The 14,439-nt window shown below is 50.8% G+C and overlaps 1 protein-coding gene and 1 pseudogene across 1 annotated transcript; one reads left to right on the forward strand and one right to left on the reverse strand.

Annotated features, from left to right (window-relative positions):
* Positions 1-3,461: 3,461 nt before the first annotated feature.
* Positions 3,462-4,359, reverse strand: LOC129013841 (iron-sulfur cluster assembly 1 homolog, mitochondrial-like; annotated as a pseudogene).
* A 3,621-nt stretch (positions 4,360-7,980) lies between these two features.
* CHAC1 (ChaC glutathione specific gamma-glutamylcyclotransferase 1) lies at positions 7,981-11,508 on the forward strand. The gene is made up of 3 exons (XM_054450299.2): positions 7,981-8,809; positions 9,225-9,260; positions 10,369-11,508. Exons 1-3 carry the CDS (start codon positions 8,453-8,455, stop codon positions 10,768-10,770), a joined length of 795 nt encoding a protein of 264 aa, XP_054306274.1. The 5' UTR covers positions 7,981-8,452; the 3' UTR covers positions 10,771-11,508.
* The last annotated feature ends 2,931 nt before the right edge of the window (positions 11,509-14,439 follow it).

Raw genomic sequence — 14,439 nt, forward strand, 5'->3', positions numbered from 1 at the left:
TCTCAGAGGTCCGTGGGAGGTATGGTTCCTCATAGATGATGGATTATTTACTAATTTATTTATTTTGGCACCTTCACCCCATGCATACACAGAAAATCTCTCTTGGCTCAAGCAACTGTTTGTTCTGTCAATAGGATATTTGTTCTGCTAATAGTGTGTTTGGGTAAGACCATTACCCATTCTGTCTTTTAGAAACATGCCTTGGCTGGGCACGATGGCTCACACCTATAATCCCAGCACTTTGGGAGGCCAAGGCAGGTGGATCGCTTGAGCCCAGGAGTTCAAGACCAGCCTGGGCAACATGGGGAGAACCTGTCTCTACAAAAATACAAAACAATTAGCTGGGTGTTGTGGGATGCAGCTGTAGTGCCAGCTAATCAGTAGGCTGAGGCGAGAGGATTGCTTGAGCCTGGGAGGCAGAGGCTGCGGTGAGCTGAGATTGTGCCATTGCACTCCAGCCTGGGTGACAGAGCTAGATCCTGTCTCAAAAACAAACAAAAACAATAAGCTGGGCACCACCTGCAGGTGGTGCATACCTGCAGGTCTCAGCCACTTGGGAGGCTGAAGTGAGAGGATCGCTTGAACCCAGGAGGTCAAGGCTGCAGTGAGCCATGATCATGCCACTACACTCCTGCCTGGGGGACAGAGTGAGACCCTGTGTCAAACAAACAAAAAACACAGCTGGGTGCAGTGGCTCACACCTGTAATCCCATCACTTTGGTAGGCCAAGGTGGACAGATCGCTTGAGCTCAAGAGTTTGAGACCAGCCTAGGAAACATGGCAAAACCCAGTCTCTAACAACAACAACAACAACAACAACAACAAAAATTGGCTGGACGGTGGCACGTGCCTGTAGTCCCAGCTACTCAGGAGGCTGAGATGGGAGAATCACTTGAGCCTGGGAGGTCGAGGCTGCAGTGAGCTGAGATTGAGACACTTCACTTGCCTGGATGACACAGCAAGACCCTGTCTCAAAATACCCCCCATTTCTTTGGCACCCTACTTGCTAGAACAATCTGTGAATTGCATGGCAAGGATGGAGAGTGAGATAGCTGGAGATTTCCTCTACTGATCCTAAAATGCTTACCTTGATCACTCCCTCCTGACCCACTTTGTTCTTCTGAGCTATTTCAGAATGAGAGGTTCACTTATGGCTCTGCCCTGAATGAAACGGAAAGTGAAATTGTCTGAAGTAAAGACAATAAGAAGTCAACATTTGTTGAGTGTTCCTATGTGACAGGTACTGCCTACGGTATTATTTTTTTCAATCCTTTTCAGACCCTGCAATGTCAATGCTATTACTTATTCCCTCTTTACAGTTGAGAAAACCAAGAACTAAAGACACCGTGCCTGGGGTCACTCAGCTGGTACACGGTGGAGCCGAGCTCAAATCTGAGCAAGCTGAACTTAGAGGCAATGTCTGGGAAGGCTTTTCTTTTCTTCTTTTTTTTTATGATCACAGAGAGACCACGTTTTAAAAATTGACAACTGAATCTCTACGTACGTACAGTTTTGCCCAAATTATAAGTGGCTCAACAATTATATTAATGATGCAAACTCATGAACGTTTACATAAAACTGCTGCTCTAGGTTTTGATGCATTTTTTTTCCTCTGGGTTTTTTTTTTTTTGTTTTTTTTTTTTTTGAGATTGAGTCTCGCTCTGTCACCCAGGCTGGAGTGCAATGGCATGATCTTGGCTCACTGCAACCTGCACCTCCCAGGTTCAAGTGATTCTCCTGCCTCAGCCTCCTGAGTAGCTAGCTGAGATTACAGGCATGTGCAACCATGCCCAGCTAATTTTCGTGTTTTTAGTAGAGATGGGATTTCAACATCTTGGCCAGGCTTGTCTTGAACTCCTGACCTCAGGTGATCCGCCTGCCTCAGCCTCCCAAAGTGCTGAGATTATAGGTGTGAGCCACCATACCCAGCGGTTTCGGTGCATTTTTGTGCCAGCTACTTTAGTAGGTAAAACAAAAATAACGGAACTCAGCTACTTGAATCCATGAGAACCAGCTTTCAAAAAAAGCACGCAGAAAGTGTATGCATAGTAGGGTTTTAAGAAAAGATCCCCATGTTCTCTTTCACAATTAGGACCACATTCCAAAAGCATAATTCTAGGTTGCTACAATGTCTTCTCTGCTACAAACCATTGTTTCAAAGGTTAAAGAAACAAGAAAGTAACTCACATAAAAGGGTTTTAAAATATTTTTCCTATTCAAAATAAAATAAAAATATATGATCTCCATTAAAATTTTATTTATATGTGTATATATGTGTGTGTGTGTGTGTATACATATATATACACACACACGTATATGTATATATTATTTATTTATTTATTTTGAGATGGAGTCTCACTCTGTTGCCCAGGCTGGAGTACAGTAGAGTGAACTCAGCTCATTGCAACCTCCGCCACCATGCCTGGCTAATTTTTGTTTTTTGTATTTTTAGTAGAGACAGGGTTTCACCATGTTGGCCAGGCTGCTCTCAAACTCCTGGCCTCAAGTGATCCACCCAGAGTGCTGGGATGACAGGCGTGAGCCATCGCGCCCAGCTGATCTCCATAAAATTATAAAGAAATTTTATCAAAATGTTTGATATAATTTGCCTTCACTGATTGCCTTGGAGGGCAGAGCACATGTGTCATCTACAAGGAAGGGGAGATGGGGGTAGAGTTCCCGCTCTCCCTGAGCCTGTGGAGTGGGGGTGGACAGGAGCCCTTTGGCTTCCCTGGGGTTTTGCTTCCTTGTGTACAGAATTGAGAGAGGTGGGCTAGATGGCTTTTAAGAGACCCCTCAACTAAAAGTCAGCTTGAGATCCCATCTTTGAGCAGACATATAGGGTGGCAAAAGAAATGGATTAAAAAACAGATGGATGAAGTCTTTCTCACCTTTTGATACCATCACTCAGAACTATTCTGTACTATAGTTCAAGGAAATCTTTGCCCAGTGCTATTAAAGGGTACGCAGTGAGGCATCTGACAATGAAATTTTTGATAAAAAAGAAAAAACAACAACAAAAAGAAAGTTTTGATAAAAATGTAAACAGGCTATGTTAAGTTTGGGTAGAAAAACAATGCACCACCATGTTACTACCAGCAGTCAGGACATCCTGTCCCTGAATTGTAGGAGTCCCCAGTCTGGTTGGGAGAAATGTCAAGGGGGGTGCACGTTCAGGCCACCCAACAGAGACCTAGTGAGTGCACACTGCTCAGGATGTGGAGAAACAGGGGCCCAGGAAGACAACTTTAATGAAACTGGTTCTAAAACAAAGGATGCAAGAGAGCTAAATGGTCCAAAGAGAGTGATGGCTTCTTATTTTCTGTCCCTTACAGAGACTACAAATATCATTTCTTCTGGAATCTAACACATTTCCAAAATGCATCACTTATATTTTCCTCACAAGGCAGGCACACATTAAGCATGTGACAATCACATGATTTATTTGTGAGCCCCAAGGCTTCCAGGAGCTTTCCCAGAGCTTATGGTCAGAGGCGTCCTGAGATGTCAAATAGTAAAGCTTTCTCCACGGCCACACGTTCCTTTGATGTTTGGGTTATTGAACACAAACTCACTGGATAATTTGTCTTCAGCTTGCTCTATTTCTGTGCCTAAAAGTGTTAGTTGTGCTTTCTTTTCGATGAACACTCTGACTCCATCTTGAATAACTTCTTCATCGAAATCTCCCTTGTCTTCGTTTATTCTAGACTATAAGAAAGGTCATTACAGACCCTGGTTCGGACACCAACTTTTACACCTAATGCTCAGGCTTATCTTGAAGAAGTTATTTTACCTTGTTTACTGCTGAAGGTGTCAGGCTGCGGGTGGCCCTCATGGGCTGTAGCTTCCTCTTGCTCACAGTCCTGACAGTCCTCCGGACTAAGGAAGCCAACCTCTTTGTCGTCTGAGTGCCCAGGTGCTTCAGGCCGGAGCTTGGCCGCCTTAGCCTCTTTCTTTGGACACAGCAGGCCCATTGATGCCACAAGCTCCGGCACACGGCGCACTCAGGCCTCTGGGAAGGTTTTTCATCCTTCAGAAATCAGCAGCTTTATAAGGCAACTTCATCCTTTAGCGTATGAATTAGCATAATTCCCTAGCTCCTAAAACAGCCTTCCCCTGTTTCAGATAAACATGCTGACTAACACCAGGAGGTGATGCCAACCTCTGGTAAAAGAGAGAAGGAACAGATCCTCAGGAGATGAGAGGTAGCCACCCGGAGGGGAACAATCAGGAAACATTAATTTGGGAAAGATCTAAAAAAGGAAACCACCACGTGCACATCACCTGCGACTCTGCAAGGTGGAGGGGATGCCTGGGCCCATCGCCTCTCATGAACTGGCACCTCTGTGGGCATGACATCGGTGGCCCCCTCCTGCGGGGCGTTAGAAGGAAAGACGGGAAGGGTTTGCAGTTGAAGTTACAGAGAGGAACCAGCTAAGTGAGTGGTTTGCTGCCTGGGAGTGTCCTGTTGGGAGGAAAAGAGACAGATGTTGTTGGCAAGAATAAGCAAGGAATGGGAACAGGCAAGACATGTTCCCAGGAAGGCGTTGCAGATCCCCTGGGCCAGCTTCTGTGGAGATTCCTATTTTGAGGGTCGAGGTTGAACTTGTGTTATGCAGGACATGGGGTATAGCCCTGGCCTTTTCCAAGCAACAGCCTCACTTATTCTACCTATATTTGTGGAGGATCTTCCACGTGCCTGGCTTGTGTTGGTTATCTTGGGCCTTCAACGATGAACCATGTTCTGGGGAAGCGCTCAGGTGAGAGGCAGGACGCGAATGATTCCCAGCAAGGAGGCTCTGGAGCTGGCCCAGCTGCTTCAGACCCAGGCTCCACTACTTTCTGCTACGTCACCAACAGGGTTTACCTAGCTTTCCTGCATGCTCATCTGTGAAATGATATTTACCTCACAAAGTAATGAAGAAATGTGTAATTAGAATGGATGATGTAAAGGCGTTTAGCAAATTGCCCGGCACGTTATGCACGTAATAAATGAGTGTTTCTGTTGTAAGCACGAGTTGGAAGGGACAGATAAGTAAACTGCAGTGGCGTAAACTGTTGTGGGAGCGTAGAGGAGGGAGTGTCTGACTCTGCCAGGAGCAAGATCAGGTTATTGAGGACATTGCCAAAAGAGTTATGAAACACTGGGACTTTGGTCAGGGCAGGAGGAGGTCTGAGAACGGGCATCATGAAAATGTTCCCTGAATGTTTCAGGTATGCTATTCATCCCTCCCCCACCAGAAAACCACTAATGACTCTTTAAAAGTAACTTTTTTTTTTTTTTTTTTTTTTTTTAGACAGGATCTTGCTCTGTTGCCCAGGTTAAAGAGCAGTGGCACAATCATGGCTCACTGCAGCCTCCACCTCCTGGGCTCAAGCAACCCTCCTGCCTCAGTCTCCTGAGTAGCTGGGACTACAGGTGCATGTTGCTAAGCCCGGCTAATTTAAAAAAATTTTTTTGTAGAGATGAGGTTTCATTATGTTTCCTAGGCTGGTCTCAAACTCATGAGCTCAAGTGATCCTCCTGCTTGGCCTCCCAAAGTGCTGAGATTACAGGTGTGAACCACCACCCCCAGCAAAAATTAACTTATTATTATTTAAAAATTACTTTTCATAAAACTTGGAAAATAGAGGAAAGAATTGCTCACAATCCCAACACACTAGTATTTGCTGCCTCCCTATCTTTAATGTTACTGTTTTTAAGTTTTAATCATAGTACATGTGAAAATTTATATTTTGCATTTTTGTCTTAATATACAATCATACACATTTTTACTACATTTTTGTTTGTTTGTTTTGTTTGTTTGTTTCCCGAGACGAAGTCTTGCTCTGTTGCCCAGGCTGGACTACAGTGGTGCGATCTTGGCTCACTGCAACCTCTGCCTCCTGGGTTGAAGCAATTCTCCTGCCTCAGCCTCCTGAGTAACTGGGATTTCAGGCACCCGCCACCATGCCCGGCTAATTTTTTTTTTTTGTATTTTTAGTAGGGATGGGGTTTCACCATGTTGCCCAGGCTGGTCTCGAACTCCTGAGCTCAGGCAGTCTGCCCACCTTGGCCTCCCATAGTGCTAAGATTACAGGCATGAGCCACTGCACCCGGCCCAACATACATAATTGTTTCTAATGTCTGCACAAATTTAATGGACTATATCATATCTATGTAACTAATTATCTATTGCTGGGTATTTAGGTTGTTTTCTTTGTGTTTGTGTGTGTGTGTGTGTGTGCATTTTTCTGTCATGTGAATGATAAATTGACATAATTTCCTTAAACATTTAGCTAATTTTGGATATTTAAGTAGTTCTTCTTTTGTTTTTGCTATAATATGTAATGGTCGGGCGTGGTGGCTCACGCCTATAATCTCAGCACTTTGGGAGGCCGAGGTGGGCGGATCACAAAATCAGGAGTTTGAGATCAGCCTGGCCAATATGGCGAAACTCTGTGTCTACTAAAAATACAAAAATTATCCGGGTGTGGTGGCAGGTGCCTGTAGTCCCAGCTACTCGGGAGGCTGAGGCAGGAGAATCACTTGAACCTGGGAGGTGGAGGTTGCAGTGAGCCGAGATTGTGCCACTGCACTCCAGCCTGGGCAACAGAGAGAGACTCCGCCTCAAAAAAAAAAAAAAGTAACAATGCATTGAAAATCTTCAGGCATATGGCTTTTCCCTTATTTTGAATAATTTCCTGAAGGAGTATTGGGTCAAACGGCAGGGATATTTTATGATTCTTGATTTGTATCACCAAGCTGCTTTCTCAAAGGGTTGTTTGTGCCAATTCAGATACTTCAGCAATGTGTGGATACCAGTTTCCCACTTCCCGGACTACAACTCACAGCTGGTAAGTGGAGAAGAGGACATTCTTCTAAGAAGCTACCAACAAAGGAGGTGCTCATATGAACTAAAGGGGACAGGATAGAAGAGAAGAGGGAGAGTGAATGTGGGAAATGGAGAGAAAGCGAAAAAGAAAGGAATAACCAGAAAGGACCATTTGCCAGTAATTTTTTTTTTTCCTGATTGGAAAAGTAATTCATGCTCCTTGTAAAAATCCAGACTTTTTCATTATTGTTTAAGTTTGATACTGAAAGTCCTCCTCTGGTGCCAGCCTCTGCTAACCATTTAGGTATATTCTTCCAGATTATTTCTTACACGAATACTTTTTGTTTTTAAAGAAATAGCTTTGTACTACACACACTGTTGTGCAACTTTCCCACTTATATCTGCGACACCTTCGGAATGAATATGTGAAGTGTGCAGATCACGTTTAGTTTAAATATTGAATTAGAATCGAATGAGAAGCCATGTTGCACATTTCCCCTGCCAGCCATCTTTTGGCCAGTTTGGAGAGAAGGCCTTCAGCTGCCTCTGTTTCCCTTTTACAGTCAGCGACATCCCCTGAGGGCAGTCCCTTGCTGCTTAGGGGGTCAACCCCAGGCGGCCTGTGGACTCGGCTGGGAGGCCAGAAGCCGAGGGAGAAGACTAGTAGCTGGCCATAGTCTTGTGGGGGCCTCCCTGGGCCCTCCTTGCCCGCTGCTCCCGGAACCTTGTACCTATGGATTAATCATTGCTGCAAAATCTCACGTCCAGGAAGAACTAAACCCATCGCCTTGGGGGCAAGACTAGCCCGGCTTTTGCATCCTTATAGCCTTTCTCCGCAGGTGCAGCCACCACCGCCAAAGTGACTGCCGGTCGGTCCAAGCGCTCTAACAGGCTCTTCCCCGAGCCTACCTGGGCTCGAGGGGTCCCACACCTGGTCCGGGGCGTAGCCCTCATGTGAGGCCTCCAAGCTCCGGGGCGCCTGGCCTACCTAACTCAGCCCCGCAGTCTCTGCAGAATCCCCTGCAGCCCCCGTGGCCCAGTTTCTCCATTTGCTCACGATGGCCAACGGCGTGAGGCACTTGAGCGGAATGAGGACGGTGCCTCCGACAGCTTTCCCGCAGTGCATGATCTCAGGAGGGGCCCCAGAGACGGAAGTTTACGACACCCAGAGCGCTCCTTCTGGACTTGCCCTGGACTCGACTTGGGACTGAGTCTGTGCCGCCTAGGCTGGCAGGCACTCGGCCAGGTGCACGAGCGGCAAGGCTGGGCAGACACCGCCTGGGACTCGCTCGCCGTACCTCCAAGGGGCCCAGGCCATGAGGGGGCGGCTGGGGAGACGCCCGGTGCCCGCCCTGGGCCCGGCGGGTGCCCCCTGCCCGCCGCCTGACGCAATCCGAGGCGCCCTTGCTGCATGCCTGCGCTGGAGAAACCTCCCCTGCCGTTGCATCACTCCTGCCAGGTTTGCCACAGGGGTGGAGCTGAACCAATCAGCGGGCGCGCTGGGCCCGCGGCGCGGTTAAGTGAGAAGCAGAATCCGAAGTTGATTGGCCAAAAGGGTATTTGCCCCACCCCAATCACCGCGGCAGCTGGCCGCGGTGGGCGTGGTCTCCCGGCAAGAGGGTTTAAAGGGCGCCTCCATGGGGGGCGCTCAGCTGGAGCTACCGAGCGGTGCCAGGCCAGGTGTGTGCGTCCGTCGGTCTTTCCGTGCCTACGCCGGAGACCAGCCCCGGAGGCCGCCTGGGCCTATCCCTGTGCCCGGCATCATGAAGCAAGAGTCTGCAGCCCCGAACACCGCGCCCGCCTCGCAGTCCCCTACGCCGTCCGCTCAGTTTCCCCGAAACGACGGCGACCCTCAAGCGCTGTGGATTTTCGGGTACGGCTCCCTGGTGTGGAGGCCCGACTTCGCCTACAGCAACAGCCGTGTGGGCTTCGTGCGCGGCTACAGCCGCCGTTTCTGGCAGGGAGACACCTTCCATCGGGGCAGCGACAAGATGGTGAGCATCCAACCGTGCCCAGGGGAGTGAGGGGGTTGGGGGCGGGATACTGGGCGCCAGTGCCCTGGAATGTCCGGGGCTCTCTGGGCCAATAGAAAGAAATGTGTAAACCTGTGGCTGGGGTTTGTGGCTTATTTAAATGTATGTGCCCAGTGCATCACTGTGATGGCTGGAGTCTGTGAACCTGTGGATCACTGTGTTGATCACCAACTGGGACCACTGACATCTGTCAGTGTTTCTGGATGTTTCTCCTACATCCGTGCATCGCTCCCCCACCTTCCCCTGCAGGAATGGGACTCAGCATGCAGAGCGGGGCACTTGGAGGCCCGGGTCAGCGGGATTGATAAAGGTTTCCTTGCTGATGGCAGAGCTGATTTCTAACTTGTCTGTTTCAAAATCTTTCTTCCCTCCCTAGCCTGGCCGTGTGGTGACGCTCCTTGAAGATCATGAGGTAAGTGCCTGAATCATGAAGGGGACTCTGGCCCAGTGTGAAGGGGGACCGGCAGATAGAGCTCATAGGCTCTTGGCTGCAGGCTAGCTCTGTCTGATGCTTCTCTGGCAGAGTAGAAACGTGTTCTAGCTCAGTGCTTCTCACCAAATCACATGAGGATCTTGTTAGAATGCAGATCTTAGTTCAGTAGCATGAGAGTGGGTCCTGAGACACAGCATTCCTAACTAGCTTACAGGTGATGCCACCACATCCTGGACCACACTTTGAGGAGGAATCCTGTCCTCCCTGGTACTAAACCACTTTGTCAACTGTTTTGTTGTTGTTGTTGTTGTTGTTTTGTTTTGTTTTGTTTGTTTTTGAGACAGAGTCTTGCTCTGTTGCCCAGGCTGGAGTGCAGTGATGCAATCTTGGCTCACTGCAACCTCTGCCTTCCAGGTTCAAGCGATTCTCCCACCTCAGCCTCCTGAGTAGCTGGGATTACAGGCATGCGCCACCACACTCAGCTAATTTTTGTATTTTTAGTAGAGGTGGAGTTTCACCATATTGGCCAGGCTGGTCTGGAACTCTTGATCTCAAGTGATCTGCCCGCCCTCAGCCTCCCAAAGTGCTGGGATTACAGGCGTAAGCTACTGCACCTGGCCTCAACTATTCCTTTTTTTTTTTTTTAAGACGGAGTCTTGCCCTTGTCACCCAGGCTGAAGTCACTGCAACCTCCACCTCCTGGGTTCAAACAATTCTACTGTCTCACCCTCCCGAGTAGCTGAGTTACAGGCGCACACCACCATGCCTGGCTAATTTTTGTATTTTTAGTAGAGATGGGGTTTCACCATGTTGGCCAGGCTGGTCTCGAACACCTGACCTGAAGTGATCCACCTGCCTTGGCCTCTCAAAGTGTTGGGATTACAAGCATGAGCCACCACACCTGGCCTTTCAACTGTTCTTAACAAAGAGAGAACAAGGGCTTGAGGTACTGCCACCAGATGGCTCATCAGCGAACCACAGCCTCCCTTATAGAGCATAGTCCTGGGTGGGGGTGGCATGTTAGGATAGGAGAGGGAGCAGCAAGGAGCTGTCATGACTGACCCCGGGTGTCCCTATTTCTTCCTAGGGCTGCACTTGGGGCGTGGCATACCAAGTGCAAGGGGAGCAGGTCAGCGAGGCCCTGAAGTACCTGAATGTGCGAGAGGCAGTGCTTGGTGGCTACGATACCAGGGAGGTCACCTTCTATCCCCAAGATGCTCCTGACCAACCACTGAAGGCATTGGCCTATGTGGCCACCCCGCAGAACCCTGGTTACCTGGGCCCTGCGCCTGAAGAGGCCATTGCCACGCAGATCCTGGCCTGCCGGGGCTTCTCCGGCCACAACCTTGAATACTTGCTGCGTCTGGCAGACTTCATGCAGCTCTGTGGGCCTCAGGCGCAGGACGAGCACCTGGCAGCCATCGTGGATGCTGTGGGCACCATGTTGCCCTGCTTCTGCCCCACCGAGCAGGCTCTGGCGCTGGTGTGAGGGGCTGAGCCCCTGCGGGGAGTGCTCATGTGGACATCGGGGCCAGACACCCACCCCAGTGCACAAGACAGACTTGCGACCGCTTGAGCCCACTGAGCAGATATGGTGGGTGGCTGGAGGCTTCTCTTTCTCAGCCACTGCCTGTCTGCCAGCCTCCAGCTCTCCTGCTTGACACTGACTTACTACTTGAAACTTTATTTATTGCACCATGTTGGTGTGGTGGGCAGGTGGAGGGCCTGCCCTGGACACAGGGGCCCTGCTGAGCAGTGGCCCCCATCCTGCAACTTGACCAGATTCCCCCCAGTGCTGCTGCTAACCCCACACCACCCAGGCCTCCACCTCCCCAGGGAGTCTCCAAGAGCCTCAATCCTCTGCTCACTCAGCCCAGCCATCCATACCCCTGGGAATTCCACCTGCCAAGGATCCCAGCAGGCTGGATGAGGGATGATAGTAGGGCACGAGGAGAAGGAGCCCTGTAAGGACTGAGGCCCCGGCCAGCCCTTCTCCTCCACCAGTTCCCCAGAGCAGAGCTGGAGCTGATGCCTGGACACAGCTGCTGAGCCTGGCCTGGGCCTCTTACCCACTTGGTTGTTTCCTTGTCCCTCTGTCTGTCTATCTACTTGTCTGTCTGGGCCACTCCTGCCTGTGTGTTGGTCTATTCCTGGGAAGCTCATCACTACAGGCCCTGGCAACCTTCCCAGTCTGTCCCATACTGTTATCCATAAAACTATCTCTTTATCTGTGCTGTGCTGGAATGTGGTTCTTTCTCAGATGGGGGTTTGGGGCAAGCGAGGTGGTGACGCCCTGGAAGGCTCCTAAGAGGGGAAAGGGCTCCCTCTTCCTCTGCTTCCCTCTCTCCCCGGGAGAGGCAGCTGGGCAGGCAGAATTAGCAGGTGACATCACTCTCATGGGTACAGTTCATGCCTTACGCATGCAAATAGTGCCCCCTGAGTTGTGCAGAATTCAGCTCATGCTCTACTTGGCAGCCCTGTGAGCAGTGTCCTTGCCACCAACCTGGACTCTGTCTCATCCTGCCCAGCTGCGCCAAGGAGGCTGGTAGGCTTGGAGCTCAGACCAGCTCTTCCTCCAGCTGCAGGGCCATTGGCTGCCTCTTCCTAACAGCTAGGCCAGAACCCTGGTGTCCTGCTAAAGGAGCACGTAGGTTAGGGTAGGGTGATGGCAACTTCTAAGGCAAGGCTGACGGCAGGGACCTGTAGCCTGGAGGACCTGGTGTCCCTTTTACTTTCAGAGTCTGAGTGCTCACTGTTGCCTCCGGGAGTGTGGTATTGCCTGTGCCTTCCCCATTGCCATCACCTGCCCCGGTTCACCCACATTGGAATGCGGGCCCCAAGTTTACCCCCTGCCTGTCCCCAGATGTTCTTCTTGTCTAGCCCTTGGGGACAGATCACAGCTCCGGGATCTCAGCCTGGGCCTGAGCTCCTCATCAGGAGTGGCCTCTTAGTGCTACTCCTCAACCCCTGGACTTGCAGAATGGGGCAGAGCCAAAATGACAGGCTTTAGCAGCAGAAGAGCTTGAGGCCACGGGCTGGATGTGGTGGCTCATGCCTGTCATCCCAGTACTTTGGGAGACCAAGGTAGGAGAATCACTTGAGCCCAGGAATTCAAGACCAGCCTGGACAACACAGTGAGACCCCATCTCTATAAAAAATACAAAGGAAATTAAAAAAAAAAGTGCCTTGAGGGTCCAACCCAGCCTCCTCCTCATTGCCCAGTCACCTCGGAAAAAGCCTTCAGCCCTCTGGGTACAAGTTCACTGTGAGGGGACGATGCTGTGGGATGATGTATGGGGCAGGCTGGGTGGTATGTGTTGCTACTGTTCTTGCGGCTAGTGTCCTGGATTGGTCTGGGTGTCTCCAGCAGGGTCAACTCCGATCAAGTTGGGCAGCTGTTGTGGCTGGGGAGGGTGCCATGCCTGGGCCGTGTGCTCATGTCTTGGCAGCCTTGTGTCTTGGCCATTGACAGGAAGAGTGTAGAGTCCAGCCAGGTTCTTCTGGGAGCCTGGTGAGGGCAACGCAAAAGGAGGAGGCAGCAGGTGGCAGGGATCCCTGGGCAGCTGCCTCCCGCGTTTCCTGGGCCTCTTGCCAGACAGCCAGAGCAGAGGCCTGCTCCATCCTGGGAGCTGATGGTGGGGAGGGCTGCTTGCCAGCTGCATGTAGGGGGCTTTCATCCATCAAGCCATTCAATCAGCGAGTATTTCCTTAAGCTCCCACTGTGTGCCATGCACCATTCCAGGCACTGGGGATACAGCGGTAAAGAACTCCTCCTCCTCAAGGAACTTGGAGTCTAGAAACTGATGGTGACCATTCAGCGTGGAGTGGGAGGAGAACAGGACCTTGAGCACCCAGAAAGGGCTTCTGACTTGAGCAGGGCAGTCAGGGAAGGCCTTCTTGGCTTTCTCGGAGAGGGAACCTGAGAAGGGGCCTCTGAGGAACAGAGAGTAAGAGAACAGCACGTGCCTGAGGGGAGGCAAGCTCAGACCAGCTGGAACAGAGCGGCCTGGACAAGAGACACGAGCCAGACAGGTGGCAGGACTGCCGGCCTGGTGAACTGCGCTGTGCCATGCTGCGGGGTGGCATTCCTCCTGGGTCAATGGGGGCCTCTGGTGGATTCTGAGCAGGGCAGAGATGTGCTTAAGAGAGAACACTGGCTGAAGTCAGACTGGAGGAGAGAGGCCAGAGGGAGCTGAAGGGTGCCCAAGCTGAGGTATGCCGGTGGGAATGGACAGTGGAGGGATTGCAGAATCGTTTAGGGGTGAGGTTGACAGCATTTGGTGGCTGGTTTGATGAGCAGACTGAAAGGAAGGTAGAGACAGTAGGGCTGGGGCTCCTGGGACAGTGGCAGATCTGGAAAGAGTCGGGGGGAGATAGCCTTGCGTTTAAGTTAGGGGTGCCTGTGTGGGGAGGAGTGACTTCCACGGGGTGTTCAGGGCAGCTGGATATGTTGGTGTGGGAGTTAGGAGAGAAAGCTGGGCTGGAGTTAGAGACTTGGGAACCATACATGTGGAGACAGGGCTTAAAGCCCTGGTAGGGGAGGAGAGGAGAACAGGTCTGGGCCAGGCCCTGAGGACCCCAGCCGCGGTGGTCTGAGCAAAGCAAGAAGCGGTGTCGGGAACAAGCGCTGGAGAGGGAGGCGGAGAACGAGGAGAGGGCAGGTGAGGGGACAGCCAGGGTGGAAAGTGTCTCCAGGAGGTGCACAACATGGTCATGTTGCCAGGACGGTCAAGATGTCCAGAGAAACGAGGACGGAAGAGTGTCCACTGGATGAAATGCCAGGGGGGTCCCTTGTGGCTTCAGTGAGAGCAATTTCAGGAACAGTATGGGAAGCCACAAGGCAGGGCTGAGGAGCCAGTGGGAGGGGAAGCAGCTTTCAGGAAACATGGTTGCTAAGAAGAGAGAGAAACAGGGATAACTGAGGGCACAGGAGGTGCAGGGGTCTCAGGACCCCTTCACAAATGAAAAATTGTGGAGGACCCCAAGAGCTTTTGTTTATGTCGGATATAGTTATTAACATTTACTGCAGTAGTGCGGTGGTTCACGCCCGTAATCCCAGCACTTTGGGAGGCCAAAGGCGGGCACATCACTTGAGGTCAGGAGTTCAAGATCAGCCTGGACAACATGGTGAAACCCGGTCTCTGCTAAAAAATACAAA

The sequence above is a fragment of the Pongo pygmaeus genome, chromosome 16 (genome assembly GCF_028885625.2).
Source record: "Pongo pygmaeus isolate AG05252 chromosome 16, NHGRI_mPonPyg2-v2.0_pri, whole genome shotgun sequence".
NCBI classification, from domain to species: domain Eukaryota; kingdom Metazoa; phylum Chordata; class Mammalia; order Primates; family Hominidae; genus Pongo; species Pongo pygmaeus.